Genomic DNA, 18,210 nt, shown 5'->3' on the forward strand with positions numbered 1-18,210 from the left:
TCAGATGATAGAAGTTTATTGAACACTGAACAAAAACTGACTGGTCGGGACCATAATTTGGACTCAGAAGCCAGATTATGATACTGGTCTGTTTCTAAGGCAGACTTTTATACGAAAAAGTGTAATCAGTTAACAACCAGGTAACCAGGGGTAGAAAGTGGAGGAGGGGGTCATCATTACATCATTTTAACTAGCTAGACATAATCAATTTTGTTCCAAGTGTATTATGTTGTATCTAGGTGGCTTGACAAAGCACTTTAAACTGGTTGGTTGGGATTTAGGGTAGGAGGGCTGATTGGCTGGGATTTAGGGTAGGAGGGCTCATTGGCTGGGGTTTAGGGTAGGGCTTTCCAGTTTTTTGGGAATAAGGAACATAGCAGGGTGTTTCCATCTTTAACTCTAGCAGAATGTGCATTTATCATCTTTTGTTTTATTCTAAGCAGCAAGTATTGAACTATTGAATTGTATCCTGGTCTCAGGTATGTAGGCCTGAGAACTTGAACTTAATTTCATCTTATGATCAAAATGGAGACTTGGAGGCAATATGGCTTCTGAAATGCTAAAGGCAACAGCAGGTGTTAGCAGAGGAGACACAGTTATGTGAAGAACTAAAGTAGGTCTTAACAAAGGGGCTATAGAGTTTAAGAAGATAATAGCATTTCTATCTGCTGCTGAGTGGGGCCTCTTAGAGGACAGCTATGCTAGGCTTTTGAGTATCATTAATAGTGTTGTCTCGGCTTTCTCCCACAGGGTGAGTCTCAGGTTGGGGCAGTCATTGTTTGACAATTCCCTCAATCTCTGCTCTATCTTTATCCCTGCACATGTTGTAGGCAGGGTAAATTTGGGGTCAAAGGTTTTGTGGGTGGGTTGGTGTCCCCTTCCCTCCACTGGAAATCCTGCCTGGTTAGGAAGTGGCCACTTCAGTTTCCATGTCCCCACTGCTAAGAGTCTCAGCTAGAGTCACCCCCATATCCCCCCAGGAGTCTGATATACAGGTCACAGGACTACAACTTGTCCCAGAGATGGCCCCCTTGGTTTCCCTTCTCTCTCCCAGCCTTCTTGACTCCCACACCCCATTCTCCCCACATCTGATCTCCGCTCTTGTTACCCTCACCCACCCAGGTCCCTCTCTTTATTCACTTCTGGTGTCTATTTTATTTCCTCTTTTAGGTGGGATTCAAGCATCCTCCCTTGGATGCTCCTGGTTACTTAGCTTCTTTGGATATATAAATTGTAGTATGATTATCTTATACTATATGGCTAATATCTAATTATAAGTGAGTATATCCAATGTGTGTCTTTCTGGGTCTGGCTTACCTCACTCAGGATGATATTTTCTAGTTCCATCCATTTGCCTGCATATTTCATGATTTCCTTGTTTTTAAAAGCTGAGTAGTGTTCCATTGTGTAAATACATTTTTTTTAAATCCATTCTTTGGCCGAGGGACATGTGGGTTGTTTCCAGTTTTTGGCTATTACAAATAATACTGCTATGATGAAGATAGTTGAGCAAGTGTCCTTCAAATATACATTTTTAAGACAAAATATTGTTGCCCAAGGAATCCTGGAAGTTCTGGGCTCCACTGATACTCCTACATCAGTCTTCCAAGTAACTACCATACCCAGCCAACTTTTTTTCAAAACATGGACTAGTTGCTATCTCTTTTTCTGTTTTTATTTCCTTACATTCATTTTTATTTTATGTGTATTTGCCTGCCCTGGAACCGGGATTGCAGACAGTTGTGAGCTGCCATGTGGGTGCAGGGAATTGAACCCGAGGCCTTTGGAAGAACAGACTGGTAACCACTGAGCCATCTCTCCAGCTTGAGATGTTGCTCTATTAAGGCAAACCTTTTTCCATGCTCCCCCCAGTTAGACATTCACATTCTGGGACAAGTCACTCCATACTCAATGACTCGCAAAGAAGGGACTGCTTAAGCCACTAATAATAGTGTGTTCTTGTACTCAGTAGGCTTGGCTCTAGACCAATACTAGTTTTTCTGGAAGGGATGATGGGAAACAATCCTTGTGGACTCCTAAAAAGCCACCAGCTCACTGGAGTTTCTCCCTACATGCCTGGGTCCAATTCACTGATGTTCTGACTGGCAGCTGAATGGTGGCAACTATCCAGACACAGCAACAGTTCTCAGTGGCAGCCCAGGTATCTACTGTTAGACCTCTACTCTGGAGATAGTCTTGTGGATGTAACCCTAACCCCACTCCAATCTGGACTTACTAAAGCATCAGAGACACAGAAGCAGAGAAATGACCACCATTGCTGGTTTTCACTGAGGTAATGCCAAACAGCTGATGTATCAAAATACAAAAATCTTTTTTAGTCCAAGTAATGGGGGACATGGAGCCTGAACTGGCCATTTTCTGTAGCCAGGCAAGGATTCAAGTTGAAGGATTGGGACACCAACACAGCCATAAAACCTTCAACCTACAATTGTCCTGCCTGCAGAGTGTTCTCGGACCAGGGCCTAGCAGAATCATCATCAAAGAGAGCAGAGACTACATCCAGTAACTAACTGATGGGAGTACTGTGGAGGAGAAAGAGGAGGTGGAGAAGGAAGAGAAAGAATCACAAAGAGAAATCAGAGGGTTCAGGGACACCACAAGAACATAGCCACAGAATCTACTGACTGGGATTCATGGGGCCTCTCAGGGATTGGGGAGGCTGTAGGGGTCTGACCTAGGTCCTCTGCTTATATGTTATGGCTAAGTAGCTTGGTGTTCTTGTGGGAGTCCTAACAGTGGGAGCCCAGGCTGTCTCTTGACTCTTTGGCCTACTTGTGGGACCCTTTTCCTCCTACTGGATTGCATCATCCAGCCTTGATGTGATGGTAGGTGCCTGGTCTTATTGTAGCTTGTTATGCCATGTTTGGGAAATCCTGTTCTTTTCTGAGGGAAGGCATAGGTGAAGGTGGGGGTAGATTTTGGAAAAGAGGGGAGGTGAGAGGGAATGACTGGGGGAGGGGAGGAAGTGGAAAACTACAGTTGGGATGCAATATATGTGAGAAGGGGAAAAGAAAAAAAAATTAAATTATGAAGACAAAGCCAGGCAGTGGTGGCACACACATGTGGATTAAATAATCCCACATTCAAGAGTAAGAAGCAGGCAGGTCTCTGTGAGTTCAAGGCCAGCCTGATCTACAGAGAAAGTTCCAAGACTACATAAAGAAATCCTGTCTCAAAGGGGAATTAAAAAAAAAAAAAAAAGTAGAATGTCTCTTGTGGAGGTGTGGGGGCTGGGCACAGAAAATTAGGCAAATCTTTGGGATTGCGGTACTGTGGCAAACCAGCAAAAAAAAGCCTAAGAATGTGACATAACTTCATAAGCTAGGTATCCAAGGAACAGAAGGTGTGCTGGCTAAATAGTTTTTCAATTGGACATAAACTATAATCATCTGGGAAGAGAAAACCTTAACTGAGGGATAATCTCCATCAGGTTGCTTGGTGGGCAAGTATCTACATATGATGTGGGAGGGTTTCACCTACTGCTGGCAATGCCACCCTTGGACAGATGATCCTGTGGAGTAAAAAATGGAACAAAGCCAGAAAACAGTCTGAGCAAGCCATGGGGACAGGCCAGTATCCCGCCTTGAGTTCCAATCCCCAGTCCCATTCCTGGTGGACTGTAACTGTAAGGTAAAATTAACCCTTTGGGTCACAATGTTTATCACAGCAATAGGAAGCAAACCAATACAGAGAGGAACAAGGGAATAGCATTTCAAGGACACTAGGAATTTTCTAGTGCTGGTGCCATTCTTTATCATAGATGTTAATGATTGTTCCCTATAAATTGACCTTTGTAGGAACTAAAGAAGCATTTATATGTCCATGTACCAGAAATTAAGGAAGATAGGAGCATCTGTTCCTTTCCCTGTTGATGTTCATCAGTCACTAAGGTCTCTGCTTTCTATTCTTGTTCACAGGTGATAAAACACAACTGAAGCAGAGGCAGATGGATCTCTGTGAGTTCGAGGCCAGCCTGATCTACAAAGCAAGTCCAGGACAGCCAAAGCTACACAGAAAAACACTGTCTAGAAACAAACAAACAAAAATCAAGACTATTCCTGAAATAGGAATTAATTAAATTAAGATCTTTTAAACTCAGAAAAACTGTAGGAATTGTGGGAGAAAAAGCAAGTATATTGTGGCCAGATAGTGGAAAGCTCAATGTGGGACTGGGTTGAGGCATCACTTTGAGGATGCAGTAGTAGCTATTTGTTCCTTCACAGCACATGTCATCAAAGGCACTCCACGCTGAGGTATATTTTCTGTTGATAGAATAACACCTCTCACAAGAATCCGAACTTCTTTTCCAGAATCCCCAGAAAATTCCAGTGGCCAATACACTGGTCACTCTGAGCTGCAGAGGAGGCTGGGAAATTTGAATATACTATCTTCAGATTCTAAAGCAAGAAGCAGATGCTAACGATAGTTGGTATGCCTGATGGGTAAGCAGCAAGAATCTCCCTATGACACAAATCAAGGAAAGACCCCAAAACAATCTAACAATGCAGAAATTAAACACACTCCACCTGTAATCCCAGAACTCTGGGAGGCAGAGGCAGGAGGATCTCTTGTGAGTTTGAGGCCAGCCTAGTCTACAAAGCAAATCCAGGACAGCCAAGGCTACACAGAAAAACCCATTGTGACCAATGCCTGTAATCCCAGTACTGGTGAGGCTGGGGCAAGAGGATTGCCCCAATCTAGAGCCCAGCCAGAGCTACATAGAAATATCTTGCTCAGGCCCCAATTTTATAAACAACCGAATTTAGAAAAAAATCCCTTGGGCTGCAAAAGGATATGAAACTATGTACTGCCTCTTTTGTAGATTCCCCTGCCCCCTTTTGCTTTTATTTGTTGTCTGAGTGGTAGTGTCATTGTTTTTTAAGAGTGTGTCACTATGTGGTTTGACCTGGCCTTGAATTGAGGCAATCTTCCTGCTTCAGCTTCTCAAGAACTAAGATTACAATCATGCACCACCATGCATGGCACTTTTATAGTTCTGATTCCTTTGTTCAGTGTGTTTGAGTATTCATTCTGGTCTTCATAAACAAGCATGTGTTCAAAATCTGTAAGCCATTCCTCTGGGATTAACAAAACAATATGGTGTTTTTAACTATTAAAAAGGCCAGTGAGATAGCTCAGTGATCTAAGTTCAACCTTGGGAACCCAAATAAAAATAGAGCAGGAAGAGTGACTCCAGAAAGCTCCCCACTGATCTCTACACATGCACTGTTTTATTTGCATGTACACACATGGGGGGCAGGGAATTATTAATTCCCCTGGGTATAGCTTTTGGGGGTGGGGTTGTTATTGTTTTGAGACACGGTCTCACTGTATAGCTAGCTCACCTGGAACTCACAGAGATCCACCTACCTATGCCTTCCAAATGCTAAGATTCAAGGCATGTGTCACCATACCCTTGATATAGCTTTATGTCTTAACCTTTCTTAGTATGTAAAAGAATCAATTCATTCTTTTTATTACCATTCATGGTGTCTGAATGATTTATTTCATTGTTACCAAGAGTAATTTGGCCTCCTCTTCCCTGTGACTAAAGCTGGGTGTGGTGGCACATACTTTTAATATTGGAGCATTCACAAGGCAAAGGGGGCAAATCTCTCTGAATCTAAGGCCAGTCTGGTTTATATAGCAAACTCTAGGCCAGTCTAGGCTACAAAGAAAGACTGTGTCTCAAAAAACAAACAAACAAAAAGCCCAAACTAAACCAAAAATCCCATAACTAGATTCTGGAATGTTAGGAGACAAAATTAATTCCAACTTTTCCCTATTTCTTTGACAGCTGTGGTCTAAACAATTATACAATTTCATACAAATATTTTGATTTAGAATAAGCTGAATAGAGGCATCTCATTTGCAGTACATTATCAACCCTTTCTCCAAGATGCATAAGCTGTGATCTCCCTAAACTAATGGACTCTTTTCATTACTTCTATTCATGTGGTTGCTTGCCAGCACAAATTCCCTGATGATTAATAGTGGGTAAGTGCCAAGGGATGGCTTTTCTACATTTATTATGTTCACACGTTTCTCTATTATGCAGTCTGGGATGCTGAACAGTAGTTGAATCATGATTTACGCTCCTTCCATATCCCTTATACTTGTAGGGCTTTTCCTCAGAATGGACCACCTTGTGGTCCTTCGTACATTCGTATGGCTTCTCACTTGTATGAATTCTGCAGTGTACTGTGAGGTGTGAGACACGCTTGAAGGCCCTACTGCAAACCTTACACTGGTAGGGTTTCTCTCCAGTGTGAATTCTCTGATGTTGCTTAAGCTGTGTGTTCACTCTAAAGGTCTTGCTACATGCCTTACATCCATAGGGTTTCTCCCCAGTATGAATTCTCTGATGTCGCATAAGACTGGATCCTTGGTTAAAAGCCTTCCCACAGTCTTTACATTCAAAGAGTTTCTTGCCAGTATGAACAGTCTGATGCTGAATCAACTGAGACATATGGCTAAAGGTTTTCCCACACTCCTTACATGCATAGGGCTTCTCACCAGTATGAAGTCTGTGATGTACCCTAAGATGTGAGATCCGATTGAAGGCTTTGCCACATTCCTTACATTGATAGGGTTTCTCCCCAGTATGGATTCGCTGATGCTCAATCAACCGTGAGCTTCGACTGAAGGCTTTAGCACAATCTTTACATTCATAAGGTTTCTCCCCTGTATGAACTCTGGTGTTGTATGAAATTTGAACCAAAATTGAAGGCCTTCCCACATTCTTTACATTCATAAGGCTTCTTGCCAGAATGGATATTCTCATGCTGGATTAGTCGTGAACCATATTTAAAGGTCTTCCCACATTCCCTACATTTGTAGGGTTTCTCATTAGTATGAATTCCTTGGTTAATAAAGAACTGCTCTTCCCAGAAGTCTTTTTTGCATTTTTTATATCTACAGGACTTTGTCTGGTAAAAAGTAAGAGATGCTTGCTGGTTTAATCCAGGTATTTCTTCATGACTGATTAACAGTGGACTGGCATTTCTGTCTGGACTTCCTGGTTGTCTGTTAAACAGGCTGTTGCCTTCCCAGTCATCTGGGAGACTTGAGCTCTCAAGGCTGAAGCTTGTAAGGCTTTCTGTTTTCTCCCAGTGTGGCGATTCCACTTCATGAATTTGTTGACTTGAGGACATTATTTTGGTACCATATCCAGATTCCAGTGCTAAAAAGGAATAGAAGGAGAAACTGTTTATTTTTCTTTTTCCAGAAAGAGAAACTGCAATGAAAGCTGAAAGGTTCTCGGGAGGGTCACCAGTAAGAAACAAAGGCCTCTACTTGCTCCTCCTCCCTGTCACTGCTCAGCATCCTTGTCAGGTTCCCAGCTTGGTGGTGTGGGTCACATACAAGTGTCCCATGATGACAGCTGGAAAGGCAGGAACTATATGACATATGACTGCTTGGGGGAAGATCTTCTTTCCTACTGTCTAGCCAATCTGAAGGGGAACATGGAGAATCATTTCTGTGTTTGTGTGCAACCTGCCTGACCAAGTGTAGCTAAGATTAGCCTTGGAAACTCCTGGTATTTATTAGATTCTAATTTGTGTGGAAGGCCCAGTACCTACAATTACCATAATCTCTTGGTTGTTCTGTTCATGGCTTTTATTCACTGTGACTAATAAGCTTTCTAATAAATCCTTGCCAGAGTTTAGTATATATATATATTTATATTTATATACTGGAATGTTCAGCACCTATACACTCCTGAATATGGCTAAGCAATTCTAAATTAGGCAAATAGAATGGAGGAGGAGGCAATATTAGAAATAAAAAGGAGAAAACAGAGTGTTATACTAGTTCTAAAATATCAGTGTAACTCTAAGTCAACTCTGGACCATGCTTAGAAATATACCAGTAGATTATATAACAGCCATTCTCAACCTGTGGGTTGCAACCCCCTTGGGGTCAAATGGCCCTTTGACAGGGGTCACCGAAGACCATCGGAAAACAGATATTTACATTAGGATTCATAATAGTAGCAAAGTCACAGTTATGAAGTAGAATGAAAATGATTTTATGGTTGGGGGTCACTACAACATAAGGAACTGTGTTAAAGGGTCACAGCATTAGGAAGATTAAGAACCACTGAAGTTCTGTTGGAAACAGAAATATAATCAAGAATGACTAATGTAAATGGCTAACTGAGACTTCAGGGGTTCTGCAGGAAGTGGTACAAGGATATGTTCTATCTTGAGTTGGAGATGGTAACACAGGTGTACAAACATACCAACATCTATCAATGCTGCACTTAAAAGGTGTACATTTTATAATATGTAAATTATACTCTTTTGGAACACATCTACAAAAATCATAAGGATTCTGCTGGATGCTCTGAAGTTGTATCAGGTGATGGCTGTCAAGACAATGTGAATGTTCTTAATATTGCTGAACTGTATGCTTAAAATAACCATTAAGATGGTAACTTTTGTTACCATCTTAAAGTTTTTACCATAACTTTAAAATGAAGTGACAGAAAAGGTGTGTGGCTGGATCCTTGTCCTGCCTCAACACCTAAGACCATGTGTGGGAGAAAAAAAAAAAAATAAACCAAAGGGCACACTGGCATATCTGTCTTCCAGGACATAGCAACACCACAGCAGCTATCCTTAGGCACATGGGGTCACCACCTTCTGTGGTTTCCTCTATCTGAAATTTAACTAATCACCATGGCTACTGTCAATTCTGGAGTAGCTTCCCATTGCTTACAAGGAATGGTGGGAAAAAGAATGACCTGTGACTTGTTTAGAGTGCTGGGAATGAGACTCCTTCTACAGAAACATGTTTTGATCTTATTTGGATTATAAGAAAAAAGCTTCCTGGGGGGCTGCCAAGGTAGCTCAGTGGGTAAACACACTTGCCACAAAAGCCTGATGATCTGAGTTCAATTCCAGAACCCACAAAAGGTCAGATGCACTGGGGTAACCCCAGCATTCCTACAGTTAATTGAGAGGCAAAGATAACGGAATCACTTGGAAACTCCTGGGACTATACTAGATTATGCACTGTGGCCCAAACAAGAGACTTGTGTGGATTGTATGGAAGCATCACCTGTCAATAAAAATCTGACAGTCTATTAGCTGAGGCAAGAAATAGGGGGTGGGAGTTCCAGGAGAAACAGATGAACTCTGGGATAAAAACAGAGGCAGAAGATTCACCAGGGACTCTGAAGAAGATGGAGGCATGAAACTGAGGTGAGGTAATAAGACATGTGGTATAAACAAAATAGAATAAATGGACAAAATAACTTATGAGCTAGTCTGGAAATGAGCCAAAGCTTATAGCCTAGGCTTTTTTCATAAATAGTAAAGTCTCAGAGTTGTTATTTCAGGAACTGGGATATAGGAGGAAAACCTGTGGTTACAAAGGTTACAAAACTCTGCCTCAGTAAGATGAGAGATCTACTCCCAAAAGTTATCCTTTGACCTCCACACAACTGCCTCAGCATGCATGTACTAGCATATACACACACACTAAATGAAAATTACTTTTAAAGGCTCCTGGTGTATTTCATCCAATTCTACCTGGCACACGACATCAGTCACAGTGACAAGCTAAACTGTGATCATAGCAACTGACCTCACTGAATAAGACTCATTTGTAGTTTGATGCAAGGAACCACGGGTGAAAGTGACAACAGCTTCTGAATATGCTCATGAAGTTCATGAAGCAGATGACCCCAGAGGACTGCATAGACACAGCAGCCCCGCAGTTTCATTCACTCTCTTTGTGGATATACTGGGCGAAACTACAGGAGTATAAGATGCTTCTGGAATAGACCTAAGGAATGCTGTCAAGGAGGCATCAGACTCTGTGAGGAAGACTGTCATACATGGCTGCCACATGTATGCCACAAACATAATCAGTTCCACACTAAGCAATGTGAAAAGGTCACAAAGGAAAGATATGTACTTTTCAAATGCCATTTGATTGAGAGGAATGTGATAGGTGTCCACTGTGGTATAACCAGCTGGTGAGACAGGCTCCAAATATTAGGATGCCCGCTTACACACTGACCCACTCAAGCTTGGGCAGCCAGCTATCACCTTACAAAGGAAAGGGGCTAAGAGTACAGCTGGCCAAAGATCTTAAACTACTTGCCTGATGGAAGGAGACTTTGAGAACAGTTATCTATGCCTACATGGACACAGCTGCAGGAACTACAGTGACCACATAGTGCTTGTTCTCTTCTGGCCATGTGGAAAAAATACTTTGGCTACTTCTAAAGCTCACACCTTTAATCCTAGCACTTGGGAGGCAGAGGCAGGTGGATCTCTGAGTTCAAGGCCACCCTGGTCTACAGAGCAAGTTCCAGGACAGCCAGGACTATACAGAGAAACCCTGTCTTAAAAAACCTTTAAAAGTGCTCCTTTCTCCAATTTGCCATTTCCTCTATTGTATCTACCTCACATGACTGAGTTTTTTGGGTTTATTCTGGGGGCACTTTTCCACTCTTCTAAGTAAGGACATCCCTAATTCTATACCATATAAAACTATCCAAAGAGTGCCATACTGGGAATTTCTAATTCTGCTTAACTTATAAAGCTACAAAATGGCAACAATACTGAAGTGTTCTGAGTTTCTAGTTCCTGACAAGGTTTGGTACTCTTCACCTGAACACAGCCCTCCTGCTGTAGCCCTTTTCTCTATCCACGGCTCTTTTCCTTGCTCTAGGATGGATATCACATCAGGTTTGGATATGGCAAGACCTGGAGAAGAAAAAAAAAAAAAAAAAAACATGGTCATATTGAGAGGCCTTGGAATTCTGATCCAGGGCTCTGTCACTGAGCAGGGTGACAACTATAGAAAGGGCCAAAAGAAAATGTAATGGTGGCCCAAGAGTAGTGGAAGACATGACTTCAAGCAATTGGCTGTGTTTTGGACATGTAAAAGTGACAGTTAATGGGACTGAAAGGTACTCATCACTGACCAGAAAGGGGCATGCACAGAGTAAGATCCAGACTAACAGAGCAGACCACTTTACCCAGTGAGATCAGGTGGCTGTAGTTCTCCAGCATCACATCTCTGTACAAGACCCTTTGACCAGGCCCGAGGTACTCCCATTCTTCTTGGGAGAAAATTATGGCCACATCCCTGAACAGGTCTGAACCCTAAAACAAGAAGTATGAATGGTATGTGAATATTTCACTTAAGGGAATGTTTCACAGTGGGAGGAGAGGAGCTGAAGGAGATATCTGTAGAGAGCGGTGGTTCTAGTGGGCACACAAAAGCTGGGGCTGGTTGTCAACAAGACATGAGCACAAGGGAAACAGTGTTAATATATTTTCATACACTCCACCTTGCTGCAGACCAACACATCTGTGTATATGTCTAGGATGAAAATTAAAATCTCAGGGAAGTTTTCCTCACTAACAGCAGAAGGCATAAATTCTCAATTCAGGTAGGAAGTGTCATTTTATTTTTTTAGAATAACAAAGATATTTGATGAACTTTTCCCTAATTTTGTTTTGTTTTTTGAGACAGGGTTTCTCTGTGTAGCCTTGGCTGTCCTGGACTCGCTTTGTAAACTAGACTGGCCTCGAACTCAGAGATCCTCTTGCCTCTGCCTCCCTTCGTGCTGGGATTACAGGCGTGTGACATTGCACTCAGCTTCCCTAAATATTTTAAGAAAAGAATTAAAAAACAATTGTATAAGGCTGGGGAGATAGCTCAGCAGTTAATGGCACTGGCTGTTCTTCCAAGGACCCAGGTTCAATTTCCAGCACCCACATGGCAGCACAACTGACTATAACTCCAGGATCTGATACCCACAAACAGACATACATGCAGACAAAAAACCCAATATACATAAAATAAATTATTAAAAATATTTTTAAAGAAAAAATGTTTACAAAAAACATTGTGTAGTGCTGGAGAGATGGCTTAGTTGAAAACACTGACTGCTCTTCCAGAAAACCCAGATTCAATTCCCAGCACCTACATGGCAGCTCAAAACTGTAACTCCAATTCTAGAGGATTCAATACCCCTATAAAGACACACATGAAGGCAAAACACCAATGCAAGTAAATTAAAAATAAATTCAAAAAAATTTATACCCACCAAGGTACCACATGCCTACAATGGCTCACTGCAGAAGCCAGAGCAAATGTATCCCTGTGAGTTTGAGGCCAGCCTGAGCTACACACTGAGTTCCAGGACAGCTAGTGCCACAGAGGAAGACCTTGTCTCAAAGAAATAGTGTGTATCTTAGGGGGAGGAACTTCATCTAAGTCAAGAGTTTGTTGCCAAGTTCAGTTAACCATTATGTTAGAACACAGCACAAACATTTTCTTCATGAGACAAACCATGAATGAAGAATATTTTTACTGACTGTACAATTTCCTAACTGAACAAAATAACTAAAACATGCTCATATTTTGAAACCAGAGCATGGATCCAATCTCTAAAACTCTTCCAACCTCTGAGAATGCACCTATCAACTCATCAGACTGAGAATCTCACTTGCTATTCCCATGATTCTCAGCTCTGTATCTCCCTTGTGCAAAAGCTGAAAGAGCTAATGGAAAAGATCCAAATTTTTGGTGTGGTGGGTTGAAAGAAAATGGTCCCTATAGGCCCATAGGAGTAGGTGTGGCTTTGTTGGAGATGGTAGGCTTCCAGGTCTCAGAAGCTTAAGCCAGTTCACTTCCTGTTGCCTAAGGATCAAGAGAAGGACTCCCTCTCCAGCACCATGTCTGCCTGAACATCACTCATCATGCTTCCTGCTATGAAGAAATGCTGAGGTCATGGTGTCCCTTCACAGCAATAAAACCCTAAGATACTTGGTATAACCTCAAATCAGATCTTACTCTGCCATCTAATCTTTCGTACTCCAGTTGGGCCTCTATTATACCCAAACATCAATCTCTTCCAAGGCAGGGCAATAACCCACAGGCTCCCCATTTTACTTTGTGATCACTCTCTCCTTTCAAATCTTAGTTCTTATAAGGATGCTCCCATTTTATGTGGGAAAATGGAGGTCTGCTCACAAAATCCCACTACAGAATTAATGAATCACATTTGTCAAAGAAGATGAAGCAACAAGAAAGGGCCTAGCCGACCATCTCTTTTGCACCGTAGAACAGATCTCAGGGGACCAGATTAACGTGGAATCTGGCTGGGAAGTTTCAGGATAACAAATATTTACATGATTTTAAAACTTACAGGGGGCATGCCTTTCAGGAGTTCAAGGGCTGATGGGTCTTTCTCCAGGTTTCTCTCTTGGGAAATGACAGAGTCCTTAGATGTCAGAGCTGAGGGAGGAAAGAGCAAACATGAAAGTCGAAGTTTGCCTCGAAGCTCCCTGAATGCCAGAGTTGTTTCTCCACCTGTTTTTCTTTAACTGTTAGGATGAGCTGTCATCCACCATCAGGAAGCCTACCTTAGCTGCTGCTAAACAGGTAGAGAATACATGGTCCTTTCTCTCCTTCTTCCATTAAATACTGCAAGGAGTCCTCAGACCTGTTCTAGTGCGGGAAACCCATACGGTACTCAAAGGACAAGGAAAGTTCTCCTCAGCCAGCGAGGAAGGAGAACTTGCACAAAGTGTATAACCCTGAACCCAAAATGAAGCACTCACAGGACTCAGCCATTTAATTCTCCCATACATCAAATGGAACCACTCTGGACTCAACCTGGCTGTGTCTCCAACTTCCTAATTCACAAAGTACTCTGTAGTGCAAACTGGGCCTACCCTGAGTCAAGAAACAGTGTAAAGCTGCCGAGGCATTCAGACAATTACATGGAACAGGACCAGTATTTCATAATCAGTACATAAATGTGCCCTTTCAGACACAGCGCAGTGTACAAAGCTATACATACAATCATATCTGTTGAAGAAAAAAAGAATCCCACAAAATTAGTACATATATAGGTAAGTCCACAATTAGGTAAGTGTGGAATCATTTTTGGCATAGCCATAATAGAATACGATACCCAAAGATCAAACTTGATTTTGAAGGACAAGAGATGGCTCAGTAGTTAAGAATACTTGCTACTCCTACAAAGGACTTGGGTTCAGTTCCCACTATCCACATCAGGCAGTTCACAACTGCCTATAACTCCAGATCCCACACCGTCTTCTAAAGATTTCAAGCAACTGTACTTATATCTCTACCAATTCAAGGTCAGATGGTTCTAGAATGGTTCCAGAACAGCCAGGGCTTACACAGAGAGACCCTGTCTTAAATATAAACCACATCAAATAAATGATAGATAAATAAACATCAGTTATCAAGGAAAGTTATTCACAATTAGCACAACTAGATCCTTTGCACAATTATAAGAACATTCAGCAAAAAGAAATCAAAGAACCATGCTATTGATGAATGGGTTCAAAACATAACAAAACAAAGCAGGGGGATAAAAAAAAACATCCTAGGTGGCCAATGAAGTTTTTTAGTGGATAAAGGTGCTTGCTGTGAAGTGTAACAACCTGACTATAATTCCCCATAACCCACAGGGTGGAAGGAGAGAACACACTCCTACAAGTTGTCCTCTGACCTCCACTCGGGTGTTCATGGCACACAGTGTCTCCGCCCCAAAACAAAACAACAAAAAATCCAAGGTTTTGTACTGTTGTCATTTAACCACTTCTTGAGATCATTGAACAAATGCTTCCTTGTAAAGAGTCATAAAAGAACACCAGTCATGGGAGTGGGGTGGGGGTGGGGCTGGAGAGATGGCTGAAGAGCTCTGGCTGCGCTTCCAAAGGTCCTGACTTCAATTCCCAGCAACCACATGGTGGCTAATTACCATATAAATTACCATATAGTGAGCTCTGGTGTCCTCTTTTGGCCTGAAGGCACACAGGCAGACAGAAATAAATAAAAAATCTTGAAAATAAAAAAAACTGTCACATTGAAAATATTTCTAATTTGTAAGTGAAATACTTAGGAAAGTTACGTAGAGTGATGTAATTGGCAGTGTTCCCTTATTAGAAGCATCATCACGTATAGCCTGAGACCCACTCAACAGTTTCCTCACTGTTGGACAGTGAATCAAAAACAAGATCACTTAGATGTTCCTAAACTAGTGGTGATATAGTTTTAAATGTTTTGGGGTCTTGCAATATATGTAATATAAAATAAGAGCTCCTTTTAAAAGGCTATACTCAGACTTGGGTACGTCACACTTTTCTAAGCTCCTATTAAGCCCTGTACTTTAAACCTTTTAAAAATGGAGGAGCTGCACGGCCAAACTTTGGGCAGAGTGCAGGGAATCATATGAATAAGAAGACCTGGAGAGAACTGGAGTTCCACAAGGACCAAATATATCTGGGCACAAGGGCTTGTCTGAGACTGATTCTCCAACCAGGGACCATGCATGGATATAACCTAGAACCCCTACTCAGTTGTAGCCCATGGCAGCTCAGTAGCTAAGTGGGTTCCCTAGTAAGGGGAACAGGGACTGTCTCTGGCCTGAATTCTGTGGCTATCTCTCTGACCTCCGCACCCTCTGTGGGAGGAGCAGCCTAGCTAGGCCACAGAGTAAGACATTGCAGCCTGTCTTGGTGAGACCTGATAAGCTAGGGTCAGATGGAAGGGGAGGAAGTCCAAATTAAAAAAAAAAAAAAAAAAAAAAAACAAAAAAAAAAAAAAAAACCCTGTAATTAATATATTAAAAAAAAAAAAAATGGAGGAGCTCAATAGATTACTCAGCAGTTAAGAGAACTTGCTGCCCTTTCGGAGGACCCAGGTTGGAGTCTCAGAACACACATGGCGACGACCAACCTGTATGTAACTCCAATTCCAGAAGATCCAATACCCTCTTCTGGCCTCTATGCACAATGCATGCATACAAACCCCAGTCATACAAATAAATCCTCTTTAGAAATTACTTTACTGTTTTAAATGTATCTTAACTCCAGCTCTGTTTAATATGTAATATAACAGAACTTCGTCTAAGAATAAAGAAACACAAACATAGCGCTGAACGCAAAATACCCCTCCTAGGTTAGCTGAGCAATTGGGCACGGGAAGAAGTACCCACAGCCTCAAGCCGCGGAGGATAATGGGAAATGTAGTCCAAGACCGGGACGCCCATGAAAAAACGTTGGGGGCAGGCATCGCAATTATTCTGAAGGCTGAAACTCTTGGTCCGTGGTGCCTACTCCCATACTCACCGCAGAGCTTCCGGTAGCTTCAGATTCTTCACGTTTCCTCCTTGGTCCAGCTGCCTACTGCCCACAGCCAGAGTACCACCTCAATACCAGCGGACACGGGGCCCACTGCCAGAAGATGACGCAAGCGCAGAAGTGTTGCTGGTGCTGCTGCATAAGCGTGCTAACGTCGCAGTGCTTTCTGGGAAATGTAGTCTCAAGGCAAGCCGACAGCAACCAAGCGGTCGGAGCAGGTGTCCTCATGTTTTGTGAGCCTTGAGGGGCTCTTGAGAAGTAGAACTGTGTTCGAATCCTGTAGATTTTTTTTTAAATTCACGCGTGATTCCCTTCTAGCTATGACTGCGTGGCCATGGCTGTGTATGCAATAATTTTTGAGACCATGAGTAGTGTTTGATTTTAATCCTGTATGGCTAGTTGAGTATGGGACTGGGATCGGTTAATCGTGGATGCACACTTGTGGAAAGGTAACTGAAAAGTTTCCCATTTATAGAAGACCGGCAGCTAACATTTTACTTAATTAGAAACACACACAGAACAAACAACTGAACAAAACCATGATTGTTTTACACCTAAGACTGAAGCAAGTTAATTTACAGATCAGAAGCTAAGAAATAAAAAATTTCTTTTTGCAGACGATATAAGTAGCCAAATGGAAAAATCTCATGATACCTGGACTGAAGAAATGGCTTAGTGTTTAAGAACACTTGCTGCTGCTCTTGCAGAGGACTCCAGTTTGACTAACACCACCACAGTGGGAGACTTACAACAGCCTGTAACTCTAGCTACAGAAAACCCGATGTCCCCTCATGGACTTCTGGGGCCCTGAAAGTCTAAAGTCCTAAATTCCCAGGGCAATGTAACTAGTGTCCTGAGAGCAAGGTCATAGGCAAAGAATCAGACAAGATAAACCAGACCCACCCAAGGGCAGAGAGATCCAAACTGCCTTCCTTCCAGACTTAAGAAACACCATTGCTTAGTAACTAGACCACATAGTCAGCAGCCCCCTACCCAGGTAAATCGCAGGGTGAGACTGGAGTCATGTAGCCTTGCCCCTAAGAAAACCCACAGGATGGCTACAGCCTAATCTGCAGGTAACAGGACACTCCCGGTATTACTCAAGGTCAGATGACCCCCAAGTAGCCAGGCCTGATCGTTTGCAGGTTTGGTGCCTAAAACAGACCAATCATTTTAAAGGTCAGCTTCCCTAAAGACCCTCTTACCCAATCCTATAACGCCAAGGCTTGTACTTTCCCTTTAAATACCCTGTCCTCCAAGAGCAAGCCTCTTTGTTCCTGAAGGTGGCTTGTGACCCAGGCTCGAGCTTTTAATAAAAACCCTTAAGTGTTTTGCAATGGAGTCAACTTCTGGTGATCTTTCGAGGAACTCGTGAATTGAGTATTTTAGTATAAGTACATAAGCACTTATACATATAAATGAAAATTTTTACTTGAAAAATAAAATCTCAAGAAAAACTGAAACATGCAAATGTTCCTAGAATTAATACATGAGACCAGCAAGTTGTCATGATATAAGTTCATCAAAAATTGATCCCATTTCTCTACATTCTATATGACCATGTGGAATGTGAAGTTTCAAAATACTGTTTATGTTTACCCAAATAAAGCATTAATGAAACACACCTGTAACCTCAGCATTTGGAAAGGTGGAAGGAGGAAGATTACACAAGGAAAAAAGCAAGACCTTACCTCAAAGAACAAGAGTTGGAATGTATCTCAGTGGCAAAGAGATTCCCTAACTTGTGAAAGGCCTTTGCTATACCCCAGTACCAAAAACAACCAAACACCAACCACACACATGATTATATGCATATGCATATAATCAGGAAAAACACTCAAATCTTAAAACAAAAACAAAACAAAACAAAACAAAACAAAACAAAACAAAAAAACACAAACTGTGGTGGTTTGAGTAAGAATGGGCCCTGTAGGCTCTTATATTTGAATGCTTGGTCATTAGGGAGTGGTTTTACTTGAGAGGTATTAGGTGGTGTGGCCTTGTTGAAAGAAGTGTGTCACTGGGGGGGGGGGGTGAA

The 18,210-nt window shown here is 42.0% G+C and overlaps 1 protein-coding gene across 1 annotated transcript in view; it reads right to left on the reverse strand.

Annotated features, from left to right (window-relative positions):
• Positions 1-18,210, reverse strand: part of Znf582 (zinc finger protein 582) — a 27,627-nt gene continuing 9,417 nt past the window's right edge. Inside the window, 5 exon segments of the mRNA XM_060375819.1 lie at positions 1-6,713; positions 6,715-7,204; positions 10,650-10,745; positions 11,021-11,147; positions 13,202-13,290. Coding sequence (XP_060231802.1) covers positions 5,969-6,713; positions 6,715-7,204; positions 10,650-10,745; positions 11,021-11,147; positions 13,202-13,290 — 1,547 coding nt within the window. The 3' untranslated portion in view covers positions 1-5,968.

This window comes from Meriones unguiculatus, chromosome 1, assembly GCF_030254825.1.
Source record: "Meriones unguiculatus strain TT.TT164.6M chromosome 1, Bangor_MerUng_6.1, whole genome shotgun sequence".
NCBI classification, from domain to species: domain Eukaryota; kingdom Metazoa; phylum Chordata; class Mammalia; order Rodentia; family Muridae; genus Meriones; species Meriones unguiculatus.